Source organism: Rissa tridactyla, chromosome 18 (assembly GCF_028500815.1).
Source record: "Rissa tridactyla isolate bRisTri1 chromosome 18, bRisTri1.patW.cur.20221130, whole genome shotgun sequence".
Taxonomy (NCBI): Eukaryota; Metazoa; Chordata; class Aves; order Charadriiformes; family Laridae; genus Rissa; species Rissa tridactyla.
In genome coordinates, this window is record NC_071483.1 from 3479731 (window position 1) to 3497356 (window position 17626).

Consider the following 17626-nt stretch of genomic DNA (forward strand, 5'->3'; position numbering starts at 1 on the left):
CACACCAAAGCAAGTGGAGTTTAGCCTAAATCAGCTTCCCTGGACTGAGAAAACACCCAAGTGCGCTTATGGTGAGAACAGATGAGTTTTGCGTCTGGTCAGGCCTTCTCTGGCAGTGCTCTTCAGGTGAGTACTTCCCTATACCATTCAAAGCCTTGCTTATTCCTGTAAATGGTTTCAGTTCTCTAAAACTGATGTCGTCAGACACTCACTCTTTTTTCACCACACCAGTGGAAATCAACAGGCTGAACTATGCTTTCCTCTTAACGAAAAATAATTTCCTCCTCTGTCCCCCAAATAAATACTGTGCATCTTGCTTTTTGTAAAGGTGGAGTGCTAAGGGAATTTGACTCGCAGTTTACACTGGGTTTGGTTCATTCCAGCCCTGGAGGTGGGTTTGCTGGTAACAGGAGCAGAGGAGGCCTCGCTCTGTCATGCGAATGGAGCACGTTCCTCTTCGACAGTGTCAGTGGAGGGTGGGAGGAGGCAGTTCAAGACCTCTGTAGTCTCCTTAGTAGATTACTGAGTGTATGAATTGAGATTAGTGTAAATTGAGATTGAGGGCTGAACTGAGATTAGTGTAAATCCTCACATTTCTACCTACATGGAATGAGATCCTAGCTGCTTCATCCCTGGAGATTTCAAGGGGAGAATGTGTGACTATTTCAGAGAAATGAGCAACAGCTGACTAATAAGTCAGAACTGGGCCAAGACTGCATTAATCTGTTGCAGAGATGAAAAAGGCTTTATCTTTCTACAGGCATTAAAGAGCACAGCAGGATAGGGACACAGAGCTTCACAGAACTGCTGCATCAGGAGCTATTACCACAGTTTCAATGACTACTTTAAAGGCAAAGTCCATTTCATGGAAGTAGCCTATTGTTTTGCACAAATCATATATCCAAGGGTAGAGCACCAATATATGTTTAATTCTTTTACTGTGCCATAATATATTTAATTCTTTTATCTCTCCATACATCTGCACTTGAATTTCTTCAAAGGGTGGTTATATCTTGGGCCTGGATTTTTGTTTGTTTTAAAGAGCAAATACAGTTTATGTTGTGAATTTCGCTAAATTTTCAGTAAACTGAATCTGGAATTTGAACTTAAGTCTTAACTCAGCTTTTAAAGTAGTCCAATTCATAATAAATTTTAAGAATATGCAAGAAATAAAGGCCTATTATTTAAGTGCAAAGATACAGTATTGCAGCATACCAAGAAGTAATTTTACCAGTAAAAGTGCCTATCCCCATGACAGAACAATAGAGGAAACAGTCAGACAAGTCTGGGCTGTGTTAATATATCCACGATTAGCTATGCTTGTTTGCATTGCACTGTTTGCAGGATAGGCTACTATTTCATGCAAGCAAACACAATCTGGATTTTAATATCATTAAGTCATCCTAATAAAATTCTGTGTTTTCATCCTGATCCCACAGTACTTTTAAGTCCAAATCTTTGAACAGCATAGTGAGAGGAGTGCCATTGTCCTGGTCTGAGATAGTGTTTTGGGACACAATGTTATTCAGTTTTGTGCAGCTTAACTCCTTCGTTGCTGCTAACATTTCTGTTTCTTGAGTCTCTGGGAACTGCAGTTTATTTGCAGAATGTGAGAATGAATATGGCAACATCCACCGCTCTGTGTTCTTCTCTCCAGGGAAGTTGTTACCAGTACCGACTGAGAAGAGGAGGGTTCCTGACAGAGGTGACAGTGATTCATCCTCTGGAACATAGTCTGTGTCAACTTTCACTGAAGACAATAACAGTGGCAGTTCTGCTGTCTGCTGTCTATAGCATCCTCCTTGTTCCAGCAAAGACAGTGACAGCTGGGATACATGCACTTTACTTTCCACTCCGTCAGTCCGCAACAGCAGTTGTTGGGTTTGCCCAGGGCTCCCCTGTAGGAGAACTGACTCTCTTTTGTCACTGCTGTTCCACAATGCCAAGTTTGGCCTCTGTTCTTTGTAATCCCAATGGCTGCAGCTCTTGTCCAGCATCTGGGTTATGAGCTTTCCACCAATAGAACTATCTGGAGAAACTTCCTTTAGCATTTCGTTTGGCTGCAAATTCTTCTTGTCAATATAGTCTGTGCCTTCGACACACACCCCATAGGTTAAGGGCAGAATTTTACTGGACGTGGCCGTAGGAATGCTTTGCTCAGCTATTTGAGGAGCATAACCAGCAGGAGCTGTGCTTGCCAAGCAGGGTGGCTGAGTGGCTAGCTGGAATGTCGGTACGTCTGTCTGTTGCTGATAGGCAGTTTCTGGTGGACGGAAAGACCGTGGTGGCTCCAGGACTCTATCCAAATGTTGGCAGATCTGTGGTAACTGCACTTCAGGGATGAGAAGTGAAGGTTTGGATAAATTAATGGGCTTTATAATATGCTCCACTGTCAGTGTAAGAGGCTGGAATGATGATATCCCTCTGAAGTCCTGTTGAAATAGATAGACAAAGATGAGTAATTAACAAGAAGCTGTGACGTTGAAGGTTTGCTGTAGGGTCTTTAAAATTTTCTTTGAAGAAATATCAGTAAAAGCCAGTAACAACCACCAGGGATATGCTCTGTTGACAAAAGAACTGTTTTTTTTCCTGGGGAATGACCCTTCAGAGGAATACAGACATCTCTCATTATGCATCAGAGAAACTGTACAATCCTAAAATATGAGGAAGAAAAAAATCCTGCTTTCATTTTTGTAAAATTTGGCCTAAGGCCTGGAGCATGGATATAGATTGCCCTTAAGCTCATTTAGCAAGCAGAACCAGTGCTCGCTACGGGAGATGAAGGATAAGAAAGAAGGCCCAGGGTTTCAAGAGGAACTAATGATTTAGGATGCCTCAGGTTTTAGCTGATACCTCCTTTAAAGGGGCCCAATTTGTGGGAAGTTCTGAGCACTCGCCTTTAAACTACCAGTAGTCTGTGGTGATTGCCTGGCTTGCTCTTGTCTGCTCATTTGTCCTCCTCAATTAGCAATGCTATTTAAGTGCATGCACGTAGTCCCAAGCATTTTAAAGATTTGCTGCAATGGCTTAAGAACACTTACCAAAGACATCGGCTGCGCACTGTGTTGCTTGACGTATTTATAGATCACATAGCTAATTGAAGCAAACACCAATCCGGCACAGAACGCAAGTGCCACGAAGCAGTAGAGAAGCCATGAGTTGTCTGGTTAGCGGGGAAGAGAATATGTGGAAAATGTAGCTTCAGAGGGTTGGATTAGAAAAACTGCATGAGATTAGCTAAATGATGTTATAGGTCTAGTCTCATAGGACTACATTTTTAAATTAGGAAAGTCAGTGTTCCTTTGAGATCTTTAGCAAGGCTACGTTATTTTATACCAGCTGAAAATCAGACTCTTTTGTGTATCCAATATCCCAGATGGAGTTTTAAATTAGCAGAGTTAACAGCCTCACCTGCTAGTGTTTTTACCCAAAATACTTGAGCTTTGCTGCTTTTCTGGAGGAGATATATGTATACTGTTCCATTATATTCAGTGTCTGGGTCCAAGTTGGAAACTTCAAATTCTTTGTTGTGCTCATTCTTTGTCCACTATTTAAAATAAAGGCAAATTCTGTATTTTAGAAAGATTAAATGCATACACTTTCTTCAAATCGGATTGCAAAATTCTGCATAAAATTTTATTTACTAATAAGGTGTTATAGGACTATAACAATCCTGTCTATATGGAATTATAAACATATAATTTGCTTTCTAGTGTTAGTATTATTTAATTTTTGCATTTCAGTTCCTTCAGACTTGAATTAATTAATTTGTTCTCTTTGTTAGTCACCAGTGGTTTTACTTTTTGCTACTCATACAGTACCCTGGGAAACTCCAGTTTCCTTTCCAGAATTTTAGAGGAATGCTTAAAGTTCCTTGTGTCTGCTGAGAGTCAAAGACTCTGAGACTTTCCCTTGCACGTCAGAAATCTCATCCATCGTGTATAAACTCTGAGATCCTTATCCATCTTATGTGAAATGTGATTTACAAAAGTCAGTGGGCTTGTGGCCTGAGGTTGTTCTTTACCTTTTGCTGTGTCCTTTGGTTGAATATCGTTAAGTGATAATCAACAGCACCAAATTTGCTATAAATGTCCTCTACGGTTAGCTGGCGGTCATCCTCACCTCTCAGTGGAGTATAGGGGGGCCATATAAGAAACTTTATGGACCGTACATAAGGAGTATATTCCACTTTTGGTGCTCCAATAATAGCTAGAAAAGATAGAACAGGCAGTGTCAGCTGTTAAGATTAAAGCTGATACATTATCAGATAATTTATATACATCTTATACACACACCCCAGACTCACTGTAAAGCATTACTTTTGTATGAAGTATGAATCCCTAGCAATCAGGATTTAATAGATTTCAGCAGCGATACGTACTCTCTTTTCTGGGTTCAAATCTTTCTGAGCGCACCCAGTTGGAGGAGCAGTAGTTCTGGCCGGTGGCCCTCACCCTGGCGTAGTAATGCTCCGTGAAGTTTTCAGTTTCACGAGTGAGATTGCAGAAAGGCTGTGTGATGCTCTGGCACTCGGGCTTGTTAAGCCAGGATTTTTCTCCATACCTTAAGACAAAAAAAGCTTTTAGTCTGTTTTGTAGAACAGATGCAATACAACCCTTCTCCAGAATGATACAAACAGGCTGTTTTGTCAACTCTTCGCAGTTTTTAAATTCATTATTGCAATTAGCAAGTGGTGGCGAATGGAACGGCAGAGAAACTTGCCCTGGACTACTGCCCTTAATCCATTCCCGTTGATGGCTTCTATATGAATATCACCTCGAGGAAGTGCAGTTTATTTCAAGGCAGGCACGGGAGTGTCCTGCGAGTCAGTGACTGCAGGGTTCTTTGCCCAGCTCTGACACTGAATGATCGCATGCAAGTTTGTCACAGTTTGCAAACTTACTCAAAGGCATATAAAACTATTGTCTAGCACTGGTCTGATTCTCTTGGCTCTAATGAGTGACCCAGAGGAAGACAATTGCTATTACCTCTATTTACAGGTGAGGAAACTACAGAATAGAGAGAAGGAATTTGCTGAAGGCAAAGAGCAGCTCAGTAATGGAGTAAAGCTGGCGACCCAAGATGTAAAACTATTTGCTTAACTGAGCACCATCTACCAGTTTAGATAATCCTGTCCTTTATTGAGTTGTTTAAGCAGAGCCATTTCTGTAACAGTAAAACAAGCAGCAGAAACAGTAAAATCTACTTTTCTTTCCTGGCCCTTCTTTGTCTGAGAACAGTAGCCCTAAGAACAACAGAACTCCAAAAAGAAGAAACTTCACATACTGTTTATATTGGACATCAAATACAGTGCCAGGGGGAATATCTGCTTCGGTTTCCCATGTCAGGATGTTCTCAAAGTTTGTAGAAGAAAATGCTGCATGTTTCAGACATGATGACCTCTCTGTAGTCACAATGCCTAGGGGAGCAAAGAAACTAGTATTAAAATGCATATTGTGGCATCTCAGCCCTCACATGAATATGGATCCAGTGCTGCTCAGCCTCTTAGTGAACAGAAATATCAGGCATGCCAGTTCCAGTTTGTGAGAGATGGACTGCAAAGCAGAAGCTTGAAGAGAACAGGAATTCAAACTCTGCACACAGCACTGTATAAGCAATTGTTGACTCATCCGGAAGAAATGTAAGTCAGGAATTTTTACAGAAAGACTTAAAAATCTCAGTCAGAAACAGAATCTTTGAGTTCCTTATCAGATTTCTTTTAAAGCAGTAAAATGGCTGGAAAACTAAGAACAACAACCTGTTTGCAAGGCTAGATTCATGTCTATGAATGTCTCTGCTTTCTGCCCAGACTCAGGGAAGTAATATGGTGAGATCAGTTTCACATCATTGAAGATGTGATTGTCAGTAACCTCTCACACTCCATGTTTTATGGGACAGAGACTGCCTGTACAGAGGGACATGCGACGAACTGATGGCTGGACTCTGATCTGGGTGTGCCAGGGTAAAGGCAAACAACTCAGCTCTGCTTTCTGAACCCTTCCTCAGGGAGGAAGGGTTCTGGCTTTGGTAAGCAGAAATGACAAACATGCCCCTGGTCTGAGCTGCCTCGGTAAAGCAGAACACCACCATGATCCACCTACAGCAAACTGGCTATGAGCAGGCAGTGCAGAAGAGTGTCCTAGAGACTTGGCGCTCTCGTGTCATGAGAATACACAGTGTAAAATGTTCTCAAGGCTGATTCACAACACCTTCTAACTTGGAGAGTAACCTTCAGAATTGATAAGCTCTGTACACTTGAATTACAGACACATCCTCAAAGACAGATAATCTATACATTACTAAACTCTTGGTTTGCAATATCAATAATCACCTTGAACTTGTGTGGGCTTCAGCCTGCACTTGCTGAAAATGAACGGTCCCATTATGGTGCTTGCAAATGGACCCTCAACATGAGTGATCCCCCCGCCTCACCACCCCTGTCCCTGAAAAAATGGTGTGATAAGCAAGTCAAAGTTTTACAGATGGGAAAACTGAGGACCAGAATGGGGGTGACGGGGTGACTTGGACAAGATCACAGTGAGCAGTTGTGGCAGAGCAGGGACTAAACCACACCAGTTCCTGGATCCTCGCTCCAAGCTTTCTCTCCAGCTGCCTTCATGGAGAACTGGGTGCCGGCAGTTAAAACTAGCCTGCTATATAAGGAGAATTAGGCATAAATCCTAATTCTATAGATTCAGATCTCCGCCTTGCTGTGTATGGCATTTTGGCAGGGAAGCAATGCAGAAATGGATTGCAGTCCAGTCCAAATTTTGCCCTGACCTCATCAGCAGTTCAACACTTGCCTCGGCTCTTGCAAGGCTCCGTGCAATCTTCCTGGTGAGGCAGAAATACAGCAGCCAGTATAAGGTGGGTGGGTTTCCCTGTCTGGGCACCATGAAAACTGAGTCACAAATACTCTGATCATATCAGAAGTAGGAAATCTGTCTTCCCACATTTATCCGTAATAAAACACAGTTATGCAAAGCAGCGTCACACAAGCACAGTCAAGTGTGGACAGGGAAGAACCAGGATGTTTCACAGTGTGAAAGTCCCTTTGTTTTAGAAGTTTCTGAAGGCGCCTTCCCTATATATATCGTATATCGATATATATATATCCCTATATATATAGTATAAGATCATGGACACAAGCGTAGATGAATGATAAGGTTGTTTGCTGAAAAGCTGGCATTTGAAACCAGCAAATTTATCCTTGGTTCACCCAGGAGTGAGTTTGCCACACAAGGAGTAGTATTAAATGGCTTTTAGCAATACGTTATTTGTTTGTACCTCTTTTAAAATCAGAGCAGTTCTTGTAGTCATTTATGTCTCCACCTAAGACACAGGGGGACTGATCCAAAGCCCTCTGAAGTCAATGAATATCTTTTACTCCTGTAGGATTTGGGTTATAACACATCAGTGGCAAATACTTTGAAGTGAAGGAATCTTTCCTTCTCCCTACTAATCCTCAAAGCACTGAGCACATCAACAGTACTTTGAAAACAGTAAACGGAGAGAGCAAAACCCAAGAGAGCTTTTGAACAACCTCAGACAAGAGCTTATTCTTGAGGTCTTTTTTCAGTACACATGAGTGAACTACCTCCCTTACTACAGGATCAAACAGAAACAACCCCTATCAGTGATAGGAAAGGAGAAGTCAGGACTTACCGATCACTGAAAATGCAGCCAAGACGATCAGAAATTGCTTCATGAATAACTATGCAAGCTGGGCTGGGAGAATAGGCAGTTGTTGATCCTGTGTGCAGGTGAATCACCTTTAACAAGAGCTAAATTCTTGTTTGTGAGGCCAGGTTGGATTTGTTGCTCAGTAACAGGCTGCAGAGCTACTATCCCGCCTGCATTCAGATCTGAGATCACCAGCTAAAGATGTGTGCGCATGTGTAAGAGAGAACATAAGAGTGACAACAGGAGCGCCTCTGCCCTTCTGAGTGTGCACACCTAACTGTACAAAGGTGCACAAGCCAGAGGCTTAGAAAATCCCCAGCTTTTGAAAGAGCGCCAAATACCATTTTGCTGATAAAGAGCTTCCTGCCTGAAAGCCCTCACTGAGGTTTCTCAGTTTTGGGGCTTGCTTTTCTGGTCAGGTAACTTTGACTTGTTAAAACTCTAGAAATTAAAACTTAAGTGCTGTGCTTCTGGTTGGTTTTATAACTCCTGCAAGCAAGACACCTATTCCCTTAAGAAATACCTTCAAATACTTTCTTAAAATGAAAGTCAGCCAGATCACTAGTTTTTAAGTGCGTTTATTGTTCATACTGGCCTTGAACGGGAGCCAAGTGACTAGCATGGAGCACTGCTGCATACAGGGCAGAGCACAAGCTCCTCAAGTCTGCCATAACTCTGCACTACCAGGTGGCTGCAGAGGTTCTCTCATTTGACGCAGAAATGAGGTAGCCTTTCCGTAGGAGGAGTACGTCCCATGGCTTTTGTCAGAGGCCACTGTAGACCTACAGTTTATTTTTGTTGCTGCTTATAATAGAAGGCTCTGTTCTGAGTATCATGAATGCCATGTGGGAGTTCGTATGAAATCTAAACAAGAAAGAGATATAGTTCCTTTTCCATTTCATGTGAAATCTAAACAAGAAAGAGATATAGTTCCTTTTCCATAGGGTTCTTAGTTTTTTAGCGTGTTGTTAAGTTACATTTTCAGGCTTTTCTCAGAAGAGGGAGAGACATTACCTTCTTTGGTTAAAAGTGAAAACTAACTGCCTGTCTCCAGCAGTTGTGGATTTAGAACCACCAGATGTGTGTAACATCTGAAGAACTAGAGCTGCACACTGCTTATTTTACCCAAGATGTCCTAAGCGGAGAAAACGTCACGCATACACGCTGCATCTGAAGCTCAGGAAACTCCCTTAGCCACTGCTTTTGAATTTTTATAGTGTGGCTATATAATTATATATATAGCTATATATATATATAGTGTATATATATATTCCCTTGACTATCTATATCCCTATCCCAGGGGTAACCTCCATGGTTTATTTCTCTGGCTTACTTTATCTCAGGGTCACAGCTGTTCACAAAATGGGGAAGTCCTGTCCTCAATGCCCAGTTTTGCCTAAGACTAACTGGACCATTGCATAAAGCTGAGGTTGCACCAAAGCAAAACCAACTGGACTGTCTGTCTGAGCACTGAGAACTATTCAAATTATGATCGCTTCAGCCCTAGTAAAACTTTAACAGAAATATCTGCCCTATACCACATAGGACAACTGTGCATTAGACAAATTCCTTATGAGCAGTGCTTTTATATTTTCTAGAGCCTATTTAAAGCTCCTAAGTGCCAGATTTTTTTCTTATTATTACAAGTCAGCCACACCTACAGCCAATTTAATTAAACTACAAACCGTGTGTGCTTCTGAAGCTGATCTTTAAGGTCTCTCCCAACCCAAACCATTCCATGATTCTGTGATTCTATGGTCCTATGATTCTACTTTCACTATGTTCACCTTGTGGCCAAACATGTGATAGAAATTACTTCCCCTTCTGCTTAACTCTTCACCTCATGGATTTTCTGTTCCTGAAGCTGTTTCTATTCCCTGCCCTTTTTCGGTATTAACAGGGCTTTATGCTTCAAACCATGCCATGATGCATAGCTGTCATTTTGTCTTTCTCATCTCACTTAGACAAATGCAGAAGCCTCACAGGTTTATTAAACAAGACACACCTGTCCACCAGTACGGCCTACATCTAATTAAGTACAACTCTTTGTTAGGGTGTTTCCTGAATAGCTTGCTGAAGTATTTCCTTTTTTTTTTCCTTCCCTCACGTCACTGCCTCATGCTTCTGCTGTGTGATGACCCATGGTAGGGCAGAGGTGCATTTCTACCCTTATTTCTAGAGAGACGTTTCCTTTTGAATAGCCCGGGAAACACCTCTCTGAATCTTTAGGTACCTGAACATCTCCAAAAGTCTGGTTTCAAGTTTAAAATTAAACACTTGGCTTTCCAACTTCCAAACTGTAGAGCCTGAGCCTATGTCAGAAGGTAGTTCCTAAGGCCAAAAACAGCCTGAGAGGTTTGTAACACAGATTTTCCATAGAACTCTGCTTATAACTTGGCACAGCTGGGGAAAGAGGAGAAGAATCTTGCATGCCAGAGCTTTGTGCAGGTAGTAGATTAAGGCCAAAAGGTCAAGGCAGGGCTCAGGCTGCAGAGTCCCACTCTGTAAGGACTGCATGAAGCCTAGTAGCTGCTGGTCCAGGGATGCAGGAGATTTGATTCCAGCTCTTCCACTTATCCAGTAGATGAGCAATGTCCAGGCTTTTTTGGTTGACTGGGTCGTATCTCTTCCAATGAGAGGGGAGAGCTGCTTTTTTCATTACATAGCTACAAACTACAACTGTTAAGTAAGGTGTAAGATATGGACCGATTGCTCTGGAAGAGGGAGCATGGTGCTCTGGCTGTCCCTGACCCTTTTGCAAATGAAAGCAGATCTCAAGCCCTGGTGAAAGAAAACATGTAGGAGCCGGATGCTGCCTCCACCAGTACAGCTCACCTGGCCTGCAGTCTTTCCCCTTTTCCTGAGGAAACCTGGACAAGACAAAGCACTGATCCCAGGTCCTGTTTGCAGAGCTGTGGCATGTCAAAATAATTTTGTAGAGGTTGCACAACTTCAGAGGTTCCTGTAACTCAAAGCCTGTGGGTTTTTCCTTGGTTGCACAAGAAAATGGGTGGTGATTATATTTGGATGAGCTATATCTTTCTAAATGAACTGGAGGGATTACAATACGCGATGTACTTAAGGACACTTTGTGGAGGACAGGTAAGAAAAAAAAGGAAAATCCTAGTTGATGAATCTTTTCTCCCACCTCCTGTTTGTACTTTAATTAGTACATCTTGCTTTCCTCTTTCAAAGCACTTCCCAACCCCTCCTATCACCCCTGACGTCTTTCCAATATTGTTCTCCTGATTCTCTGAAGATGTCAGTTTTAATACCCTCCATCAATACCCTTCCAACATGTGAGACAACTCTCTCTGAATGCAGAGAATAGCTGTTGTGTGTCTCCCTCTTTCTTTTAACGCTTTGCTTTTCTGCATGTCCTTTCACTGGAATAAAATGGGAGAGTATGTTTCTGTGAGATGTGAAGAGTGCAAATTGAAAATACACCGAAAAGGACAGTATTGCCCAGTCAAGTGAGCTCTTATCTCTCCAGTGCCTTTTGCTGGTCAACTTCTGATTTGATGCTTTGCTCAGAGAGATGGTCACAGTCCTGGTCTTTCAGTGGCCCAGAGTGACCTGGCTAGGAAGTCTCATAGGATTCCACTCAAACCAAAGTATTGGGAAGCCCATGATGGGTCCTGTTTTAAAATGTTACGTTTTCCAGGATGAGCTACAGTCACCTTTGTAGTTCTGGGAAACATAAAAACACGCACACAAGGAGTTATATAGCAAAATATTATTGCCTCTGCATAAAGAAGCTCTCAGACATTCTGCACAGCAGGGGGAATTTCAGCTTCAATAAGTATATTTGTATATAAAAAAATAATAAATAAACATGCTTCACATTTATCCCTTTGACTTCAGTTCACTGTGTTGAAACACGGAAGGTGATCTCTGTAGGCTGAGGTAGAGTTCTTTTCATCCCACAAAAAGCAAAGGTTGTTAAATGTCTCTGTAAGGTACTTCCAGTCAAGCGGGGGTGCAATTTTGCAGTTATAGAGAAGCAAATGTAATGTTAGTGGTTCATCCCAGCTCAAATTCAACATGCAGGCACAACACTCTGCGTTTTCAGAACCCAGCTGATGGTTTCACCCAGGTTCAGGTTGTGTTTTTGCAGTCTTAGAGGTGGTCTTGCCTTTTGTAACTCACATGTAAAAGTTACTTTGCTCTGAAGTCTCAAGTGAGCACAAGGCACTACAAGGCACTCCAGGAGGTATCGCTACATGCCTGACCCCTGGCTGGCTCATACCACAGGCTTAACACCTTGTCACAGCTGTACTTGTACAGAGGAAGGGTCAACATACATTAGTTACCTAGCAGTAAAAATACATCTTTTGTGTCCCTTGACAGGCCAGACATCAATAGAAAAAACTCTAGGTGAATAAATACAAAAGCACCACTACCAGTTATTTGCCCTTGTTCTTGTTTAGGTATCCTTGCCCGGATATGTTCAGGTCTCTATTTTCCAGGCACACCGCAGAACTGGTAGGGTACTCTAGCTCCTTCCCATGTAATGTGTGTGCTCGTAGCCTTTGAATTTAAACTTTTGATCATATTTTGCCTCCATATTTGAAGTCTCAAATGCATCACTTGGCACTGCGGATGCAAGAGGTGTCCCTTCTGTAAAATTATCGCTGTCAGAGTCACTTGCAATACCTTCATCTTCTGCCACCTGTAATGTCTGAAAGGAAATGAGCAGTCCAGTATTGGGATCCTTACTGAGCTGTGAGATCTCACCAGCCCGGACATGTAGATCAGCTATTGCTTTCTGGTAATATTTGGTGAAAAGATGAGCCTTCTTATGCAGATAGTGTTCATTGTCTGCGAGTTTGTCACAAATCCTCTCCATCGGTGTTTGAAGCGGGGTCATTTCCAGGCATTCATCCCTGTCTGTATCATGTTCCCTGGAATCTGAGAATCTCACATCAGTGAGGGATATTCTTCCCAAAGAGGAGCTGTGAGAAAGGGATGCCTTCTCATTTCCTTGGGATCCTGAGGTGTCCACCTCATTTTTTGTCATTGGAAAGAACGAGAAACCCAAGGTACTTAGGTCAAGCACAGATTCACTATCCACAGAGAGACCTCCAGTTCCAGAGTCCAAGCTAGTTTCCCCCTCAGCTGTTCTGGATGGTTGACAGTTGAGATGTCTCTTTGGAAACTGAGGCATTTCAGTGTATGGGATGAAAGTACTGCTGTCTTCTTCTTCCTCCTCCTCCTCCTCCTCCTCCTCCTCCGATGATGATGATGATAGGAAAGAAGCCATCCACGGTAGGTTGTTTCTTGTTAAAGTTTTGTTTGTCTTCCTTTGTGACATTGGCTTCTCTGTGCAGATGAGATAGTCCCTGAAGAATTCCTTTTCACTGGGCTCACAGTGAAAGGCTGGTCCAGTGGCTTTTACATGAGATAAATCCTACCAGGGAAAAGAAACAAGACACACACAGATCAGTGAGTTAGTGATGCTTTTTAAAGAAAAGTTTGGATATAGGTCTTGCCAGAATGAAAGCTTACTTATAATGGGACTTATGAATGCAAAACTGAGAAGCGCAGAACTCCCCCACTCCTCCCCAGTTACACTCAGAAAATCAGCAAGACTTTGAGCCAGGATGGGACCCCAGGATTTGGGCCATACCAAAGCATGAGGCATCTTCTTTAGCTTCGCATTTAGTTTCAGCAAGAAGATGAAGGCGGCACTTGTCAGAAAGAGGACGAACACAGGGATCGCGGCATAAAATGTGAATTTCCATTCCACTGCTGAAAAAGAAAAAGACAAAAATAATCTCCTGCTGGTGGTATATTTTATAGTAATAATTGGCTTTTATACTCAGCTTTTCTTTCAGAAATCTCAGGAAATGTTAGGCTCAAGATCCTTATTTTTACAAATGCAGAGAAAGGATAACAGACTCGCCTAGGATCAGACTCTAAGTCAGAATTACAGCCACAAATGAATGTTGATACCAGACAGTGCCTTACTTGGAGCAGGTAAAAAATGAGGCTTTATTTGCATAATTTTCATTTTTGAATATTCCCAAAATTTCATTGTGAGCATAACTCAGGTACAATATTTCAGTATTTTCAGAAATTATTTCACGGCTGGATTTTTTTAATGAAAATGTTTCTACAGAAAGCAGGAACCTTTCAGGAGAAAATCCAACCAGTCTATTTAACAGGAAGCCCTTTTTTTGTTGTTGTTGAAAAGCTGATTTTGGTGGAAATCTTTGACTTGCCCTAATCCTGTTTGATGTCTCACGACATTCTTTTCTCAGCAGGGCCATACCTTTGTGGTTTAATAGCACACACAGTGGTTGGGAGAATTTGCTGTACTTGAAGTCAATGCTTTGGAAGGAAGATCTGGCACTTAAACAGTAGTTGCCTCTAAGTGCAGTGGTGTCGATAGTCACTGTATTCTTCCTAAAGTTCTGTTCGTATTGCTTCTGTTTGAAAACAAAAAGAACAAAGGGTTGGAAATATGGTCTTTCATTATTTGAGTGGTGTTTCTCTACCTTTTTAGCCCATGATTCTCTTCATCGTGTTGTGTGGCTCCAGTGGTTGGAAGGTGCATGGAGAGGCACTTCATGTCTTGCTTGCTGTTTGTAGCAAGCACCTCTCCCAGGGCTTATGGATTCTAGGGTGGGATTTCCAGCTGGTGCTGTGCTCTGTTCTGCCATGGCACACTGTTGGCAGTACCTGAACTAGTTGTTTTAAACCTCAGATATTGCCCTATTATGCTGACTGTAGTGTAGCCTCCCCATCGCATCTTCCTGATAAAAACAGGGAACTACCAATAAAATAAGGATGCACACACACATTCATCTACTTTTTTTTCTCTGGCTTTCATTTAACTTTGGTTTGGGCATTTAATTTTCTCCAGGCCCTGGATCCAGTCCCTCCCTGCCCAGAAATTTGAAACTATTTCAAGTCAAGTTGGACATTGTTCCTCTGTTTCATCTAAGAAGTGCCACTTTTACTGACCTTGTCTTCAGATCCAGCTTCCCAAAGGTTCAAGTCATACATCCAAGATAAACTCTCCACACAGGTGGCCAAAGGGAAGGAGGCATTCACGTGAATTAAGTTCTCCCTGACGTTCACGTTTAGCACTGGGGGAGCCAGTTGCACTGTAATTGAGTGACCAGACATAAGAATAGAGCTTGCTTGCGTCTTAGCTTCATAGAAGTAATGCTTTTCTGTGACCGATCTACACTTCTAACTGTTATCTTGTGATAGACATGAAGAAAGGAGGAAGGCAAAGGAATAACTCTTTTTTATCTAACATATCTCCACTGGTATGTGGGAAGCTTGAAGTTGGGTTGTTCACTGAGAACATTGATGAGCAAATTCTGACACTTGCTACAAAATATATTTTCAGATGATCATGGCTCCTTGTTTGTGCTCACTCAAAACTCTGTCATTCATAAAGCTGCTTGTTACTGTTTCTCTTTCTGTGGTGCCTAGTCTACTCATTTGCTCATGCCAACACTGTTGTTGAGACGTCCTTTCATCCAGGCTGTAACCTAATAGGCACTCACCATCCAAATGGTATTCCTTGAATTGTGATTCTACCCATGGCGACTGGAATGCTCCAGAAACAGCTTTTACTCGAGCCTGGACTTTAACAAAGAAGTTTGGAAGCACACAAGTTAGATTGCAGGAGGTTCTGTGAATATTTTTGCAATGAGGAACCTTTATCCATTTGTCCATGCGTTCCTGGCTAAAAGAAGAAACAAGCATACCATAATATTAAACATGCTGTTTTGTTATAATTTATAGAGCAAGAGAAGGAAGTGTTTTGGAGGATGGGTACCAAATCTTGCTCAGAGCTTGGAGCACTTTTCAGATCGGTAAGGATTGATTTTGGTGAAAGGATGCAGCCAGGTCACTGGTCATAATGAACATTGATTAATATTCATGCATGGATGTATACTGTGCCATACTCTCAATCCTTTTTAAGCACTTACCTTTTATACCTCACAGTGTATGTCACATCTGGTGGAGAGCCTTCTCCTGGAGTCCATGTCAAAATCATGTCAAAATCCTTTGACAGTAGGGTAACATTTTGAGGAGAGGGAAGTTGATTATGACCTGATTGAAAGGGGAAATTACGTGAATGGTTTAAAATATCTTTGGGCATAGAAAATATCACCTGGTTTTGACCAGGGTGACTTCAAACTTTGGGGCAGAGCAGCTCAGTTCATTTAAGACTGGAAATTGGCTATGGAAGCAGGTATGGCTGTGATGTAGTTGTGTTTTCCTCATCTCTTATAAAACATCATCTCAATAGCTTTTAGAATTGGGACCTTCATTTATGTGAACCATCCTATTCTGGAGTTTTGAGCGGCTTCCCCAGGGTTCTCCCTGGATTTCAGTGTGACCTGGTTTACAATCCCACAAACTCCAATCTGCCTCCCTTGTGCTCCCACCTTGTGGCGCCTGGATGAGGCAGACACCGCTGGCTCCGACCTCTCATTCGATCCCAGTTCTTCTAAGGCAGATCCTACCATGAATGCAGCGAGATGCAGCACACAGGTTTGCCACTTGTACTTTCTTGGTACTTACTGTTTCTGGCAGGTAAATATGTACATCGCTAGCCTTCAACAAGACACATTCTATGGACAGATTTTAAATTGCCATTTCTGTACAGTGGAATATTTCATTTATGTGAATAATTCCCATTTAAACTGCTTAAAATTTATCTATATATTTCTTTCCTCCTACAAGCAAAGCCACATAGCATAACAAAAGGAAAAGTAACAAAGACAGCTGTACTGTACCTCTAGTCTGCCGCAGGAAGCACAGTGCCATCAGAACTCTGACTCTCCAGGTAGACATGCCGAAGCAAAACTTTTCCACTTGAAATATATTTCTGTTCTTGCTACCTTTTCATCGTGTTGTTTTCTTGTATTAAGTTGTCTGAATTACAGAGGAGCATACAAGTAATGAATGCACACATGCGCACAGTCTCACTTCCTGGTTCGGCACAAATATAGCACTGCACATTGAACTGGGAAAGAAGCAGATGTGAGAGTGATTTTGATGAAAGAAAAATACTGTAAAGATTGCAGTACTACGCCCTCCAGTGTAACTTAATTGATCTCTGCACAGGCTACGTGCAAAAGGAACACAGGAAAACAGTCCGAGCCTTACCTTGTGAGGCACCTCATTAGAAAATTGACCTTTGGAATTTCCCTATGTGGCTGTGAAATATTAATAGAAATGAAATAAGGTTTTACTGCATGATATATCTGATAATAACCTAGCAATAATAAAAATAGTAATCAATCTGTGATATTATGGTAGTCTTGTGTTTACAAGAGATCAATGTTTTTCTTTATGTTACCAGGTTAAGAATGTTTTTCAGAAGTTAGGGAATTACTCCACTTTACAGATGGGGGAAATAAAGTGCAGAAATGGGACAGGGATCTGCTCCATGCACAGTGTGGCCGAGTGAAAGAAGACCTGTATCCTTCTGATAAATCCTGTGGCTTTGTTGAATGCCAGTGCTGCAATTTCCTTATACCTTAGATACCACTTATCAATTATTTGTCATCAACCCAAAAATATGAGTCAATATCAGAATGAGTTGCCAGGACCAGCACACAGATTGTTCTTGGCCTCTGCACTGCCTGATTGATGGGCACATTGGCTGTTGGCCTTGGCATTTGCAGCTATGAAACTCTCAAGGTGTTTGTGCTTTCAGCGCATGGTACCTTCAAACTCCAGAGCTCTCCAGGGGCAAAGCTCAGTTCCGAAGTTGCTGCTGTATGTTACAGCCTCACACATCCTAAATCAAAGTCACGGAGACAGCAGTTTTGTTCTCTGTGTATCAGAAACATAGCAGGGAAACATCCTGTTTCAGACGTGAGCTATGCCAATAAGTACAGTGTGCCCAGATGTATGTGCTTGGAATAGCTGTGCCATTGCATGCTGTGCACAGAGACAGAAGGGAAAA

The 17626-nt window shown here is 42.0% G+C and overlaps 2 protein-coding genes across 3 annotated transcripts; both read right to left on the reverse strand.

Annotated features, from left to right (window-relative positions):
- Positions 1-1220: 1220 nt before the first annotated feature.
- On the reverse strand, positions 1221-7923 carry IL22RA1 (interleukin 22 receptor subunit alpha 1). Its single transcript, XM_054223852.1, has 7 exons — positions 7666-7923; positions 5287-5419; positions 4382-4563; positions 4025-4209; positions 3412-3547; positions 3042-3163; positions 1221-2432 (listed from the first exon to the last, which is right to left on the reverse strand). The coding sequence occupies exons 1-7, from the start codon at positions 7706-7708 to the stop codon at positions 1404-1406; spliced, it is 1830 nt and encodes a 609-aa protein (XP_054079827.1). The 5' UTR covers positions 7709-7923; the 3' UTR covers positions 1221-1403.
- A 3509-nt stretch (positions 7924-11432) lies between these two features.
- IFNLR1 (interferon lambda receptor 1) lies at positions 11433-16731 on the reverse strand. 2 transcript variants are annotated; one of them, XM_054223854.1, is made up of 7 exons: positions 16449-16731; positions 15636-15759; positions 15207-15388; positions 14653-14795; positions 13958-14114; positions 13313-13431; positions 11433-13093 (listed from the first exon to the last, which is right to left on the reverse strand). In XM_054223854.1, exons 1-7 carry the CDS (start codon positions 16504-16506, stop codon positions 12179-12181), a joined length of 1698 nt encoding a protein of 565 aa, XP_054079829.1. In that variant the 5' UTR covers positions 16507-16731; the 3' UTR covers positions 11433-12178. The 2 variants fall into 2 exon arrangements, with proteins under 2 accessions (XP_054079829.1, XP_054079828.1); XM_054223853.1 differs by having other exon boundaries at positions 13313-13434.
- Positions 16732-17626: the final 895 nt, after the last annotated feature.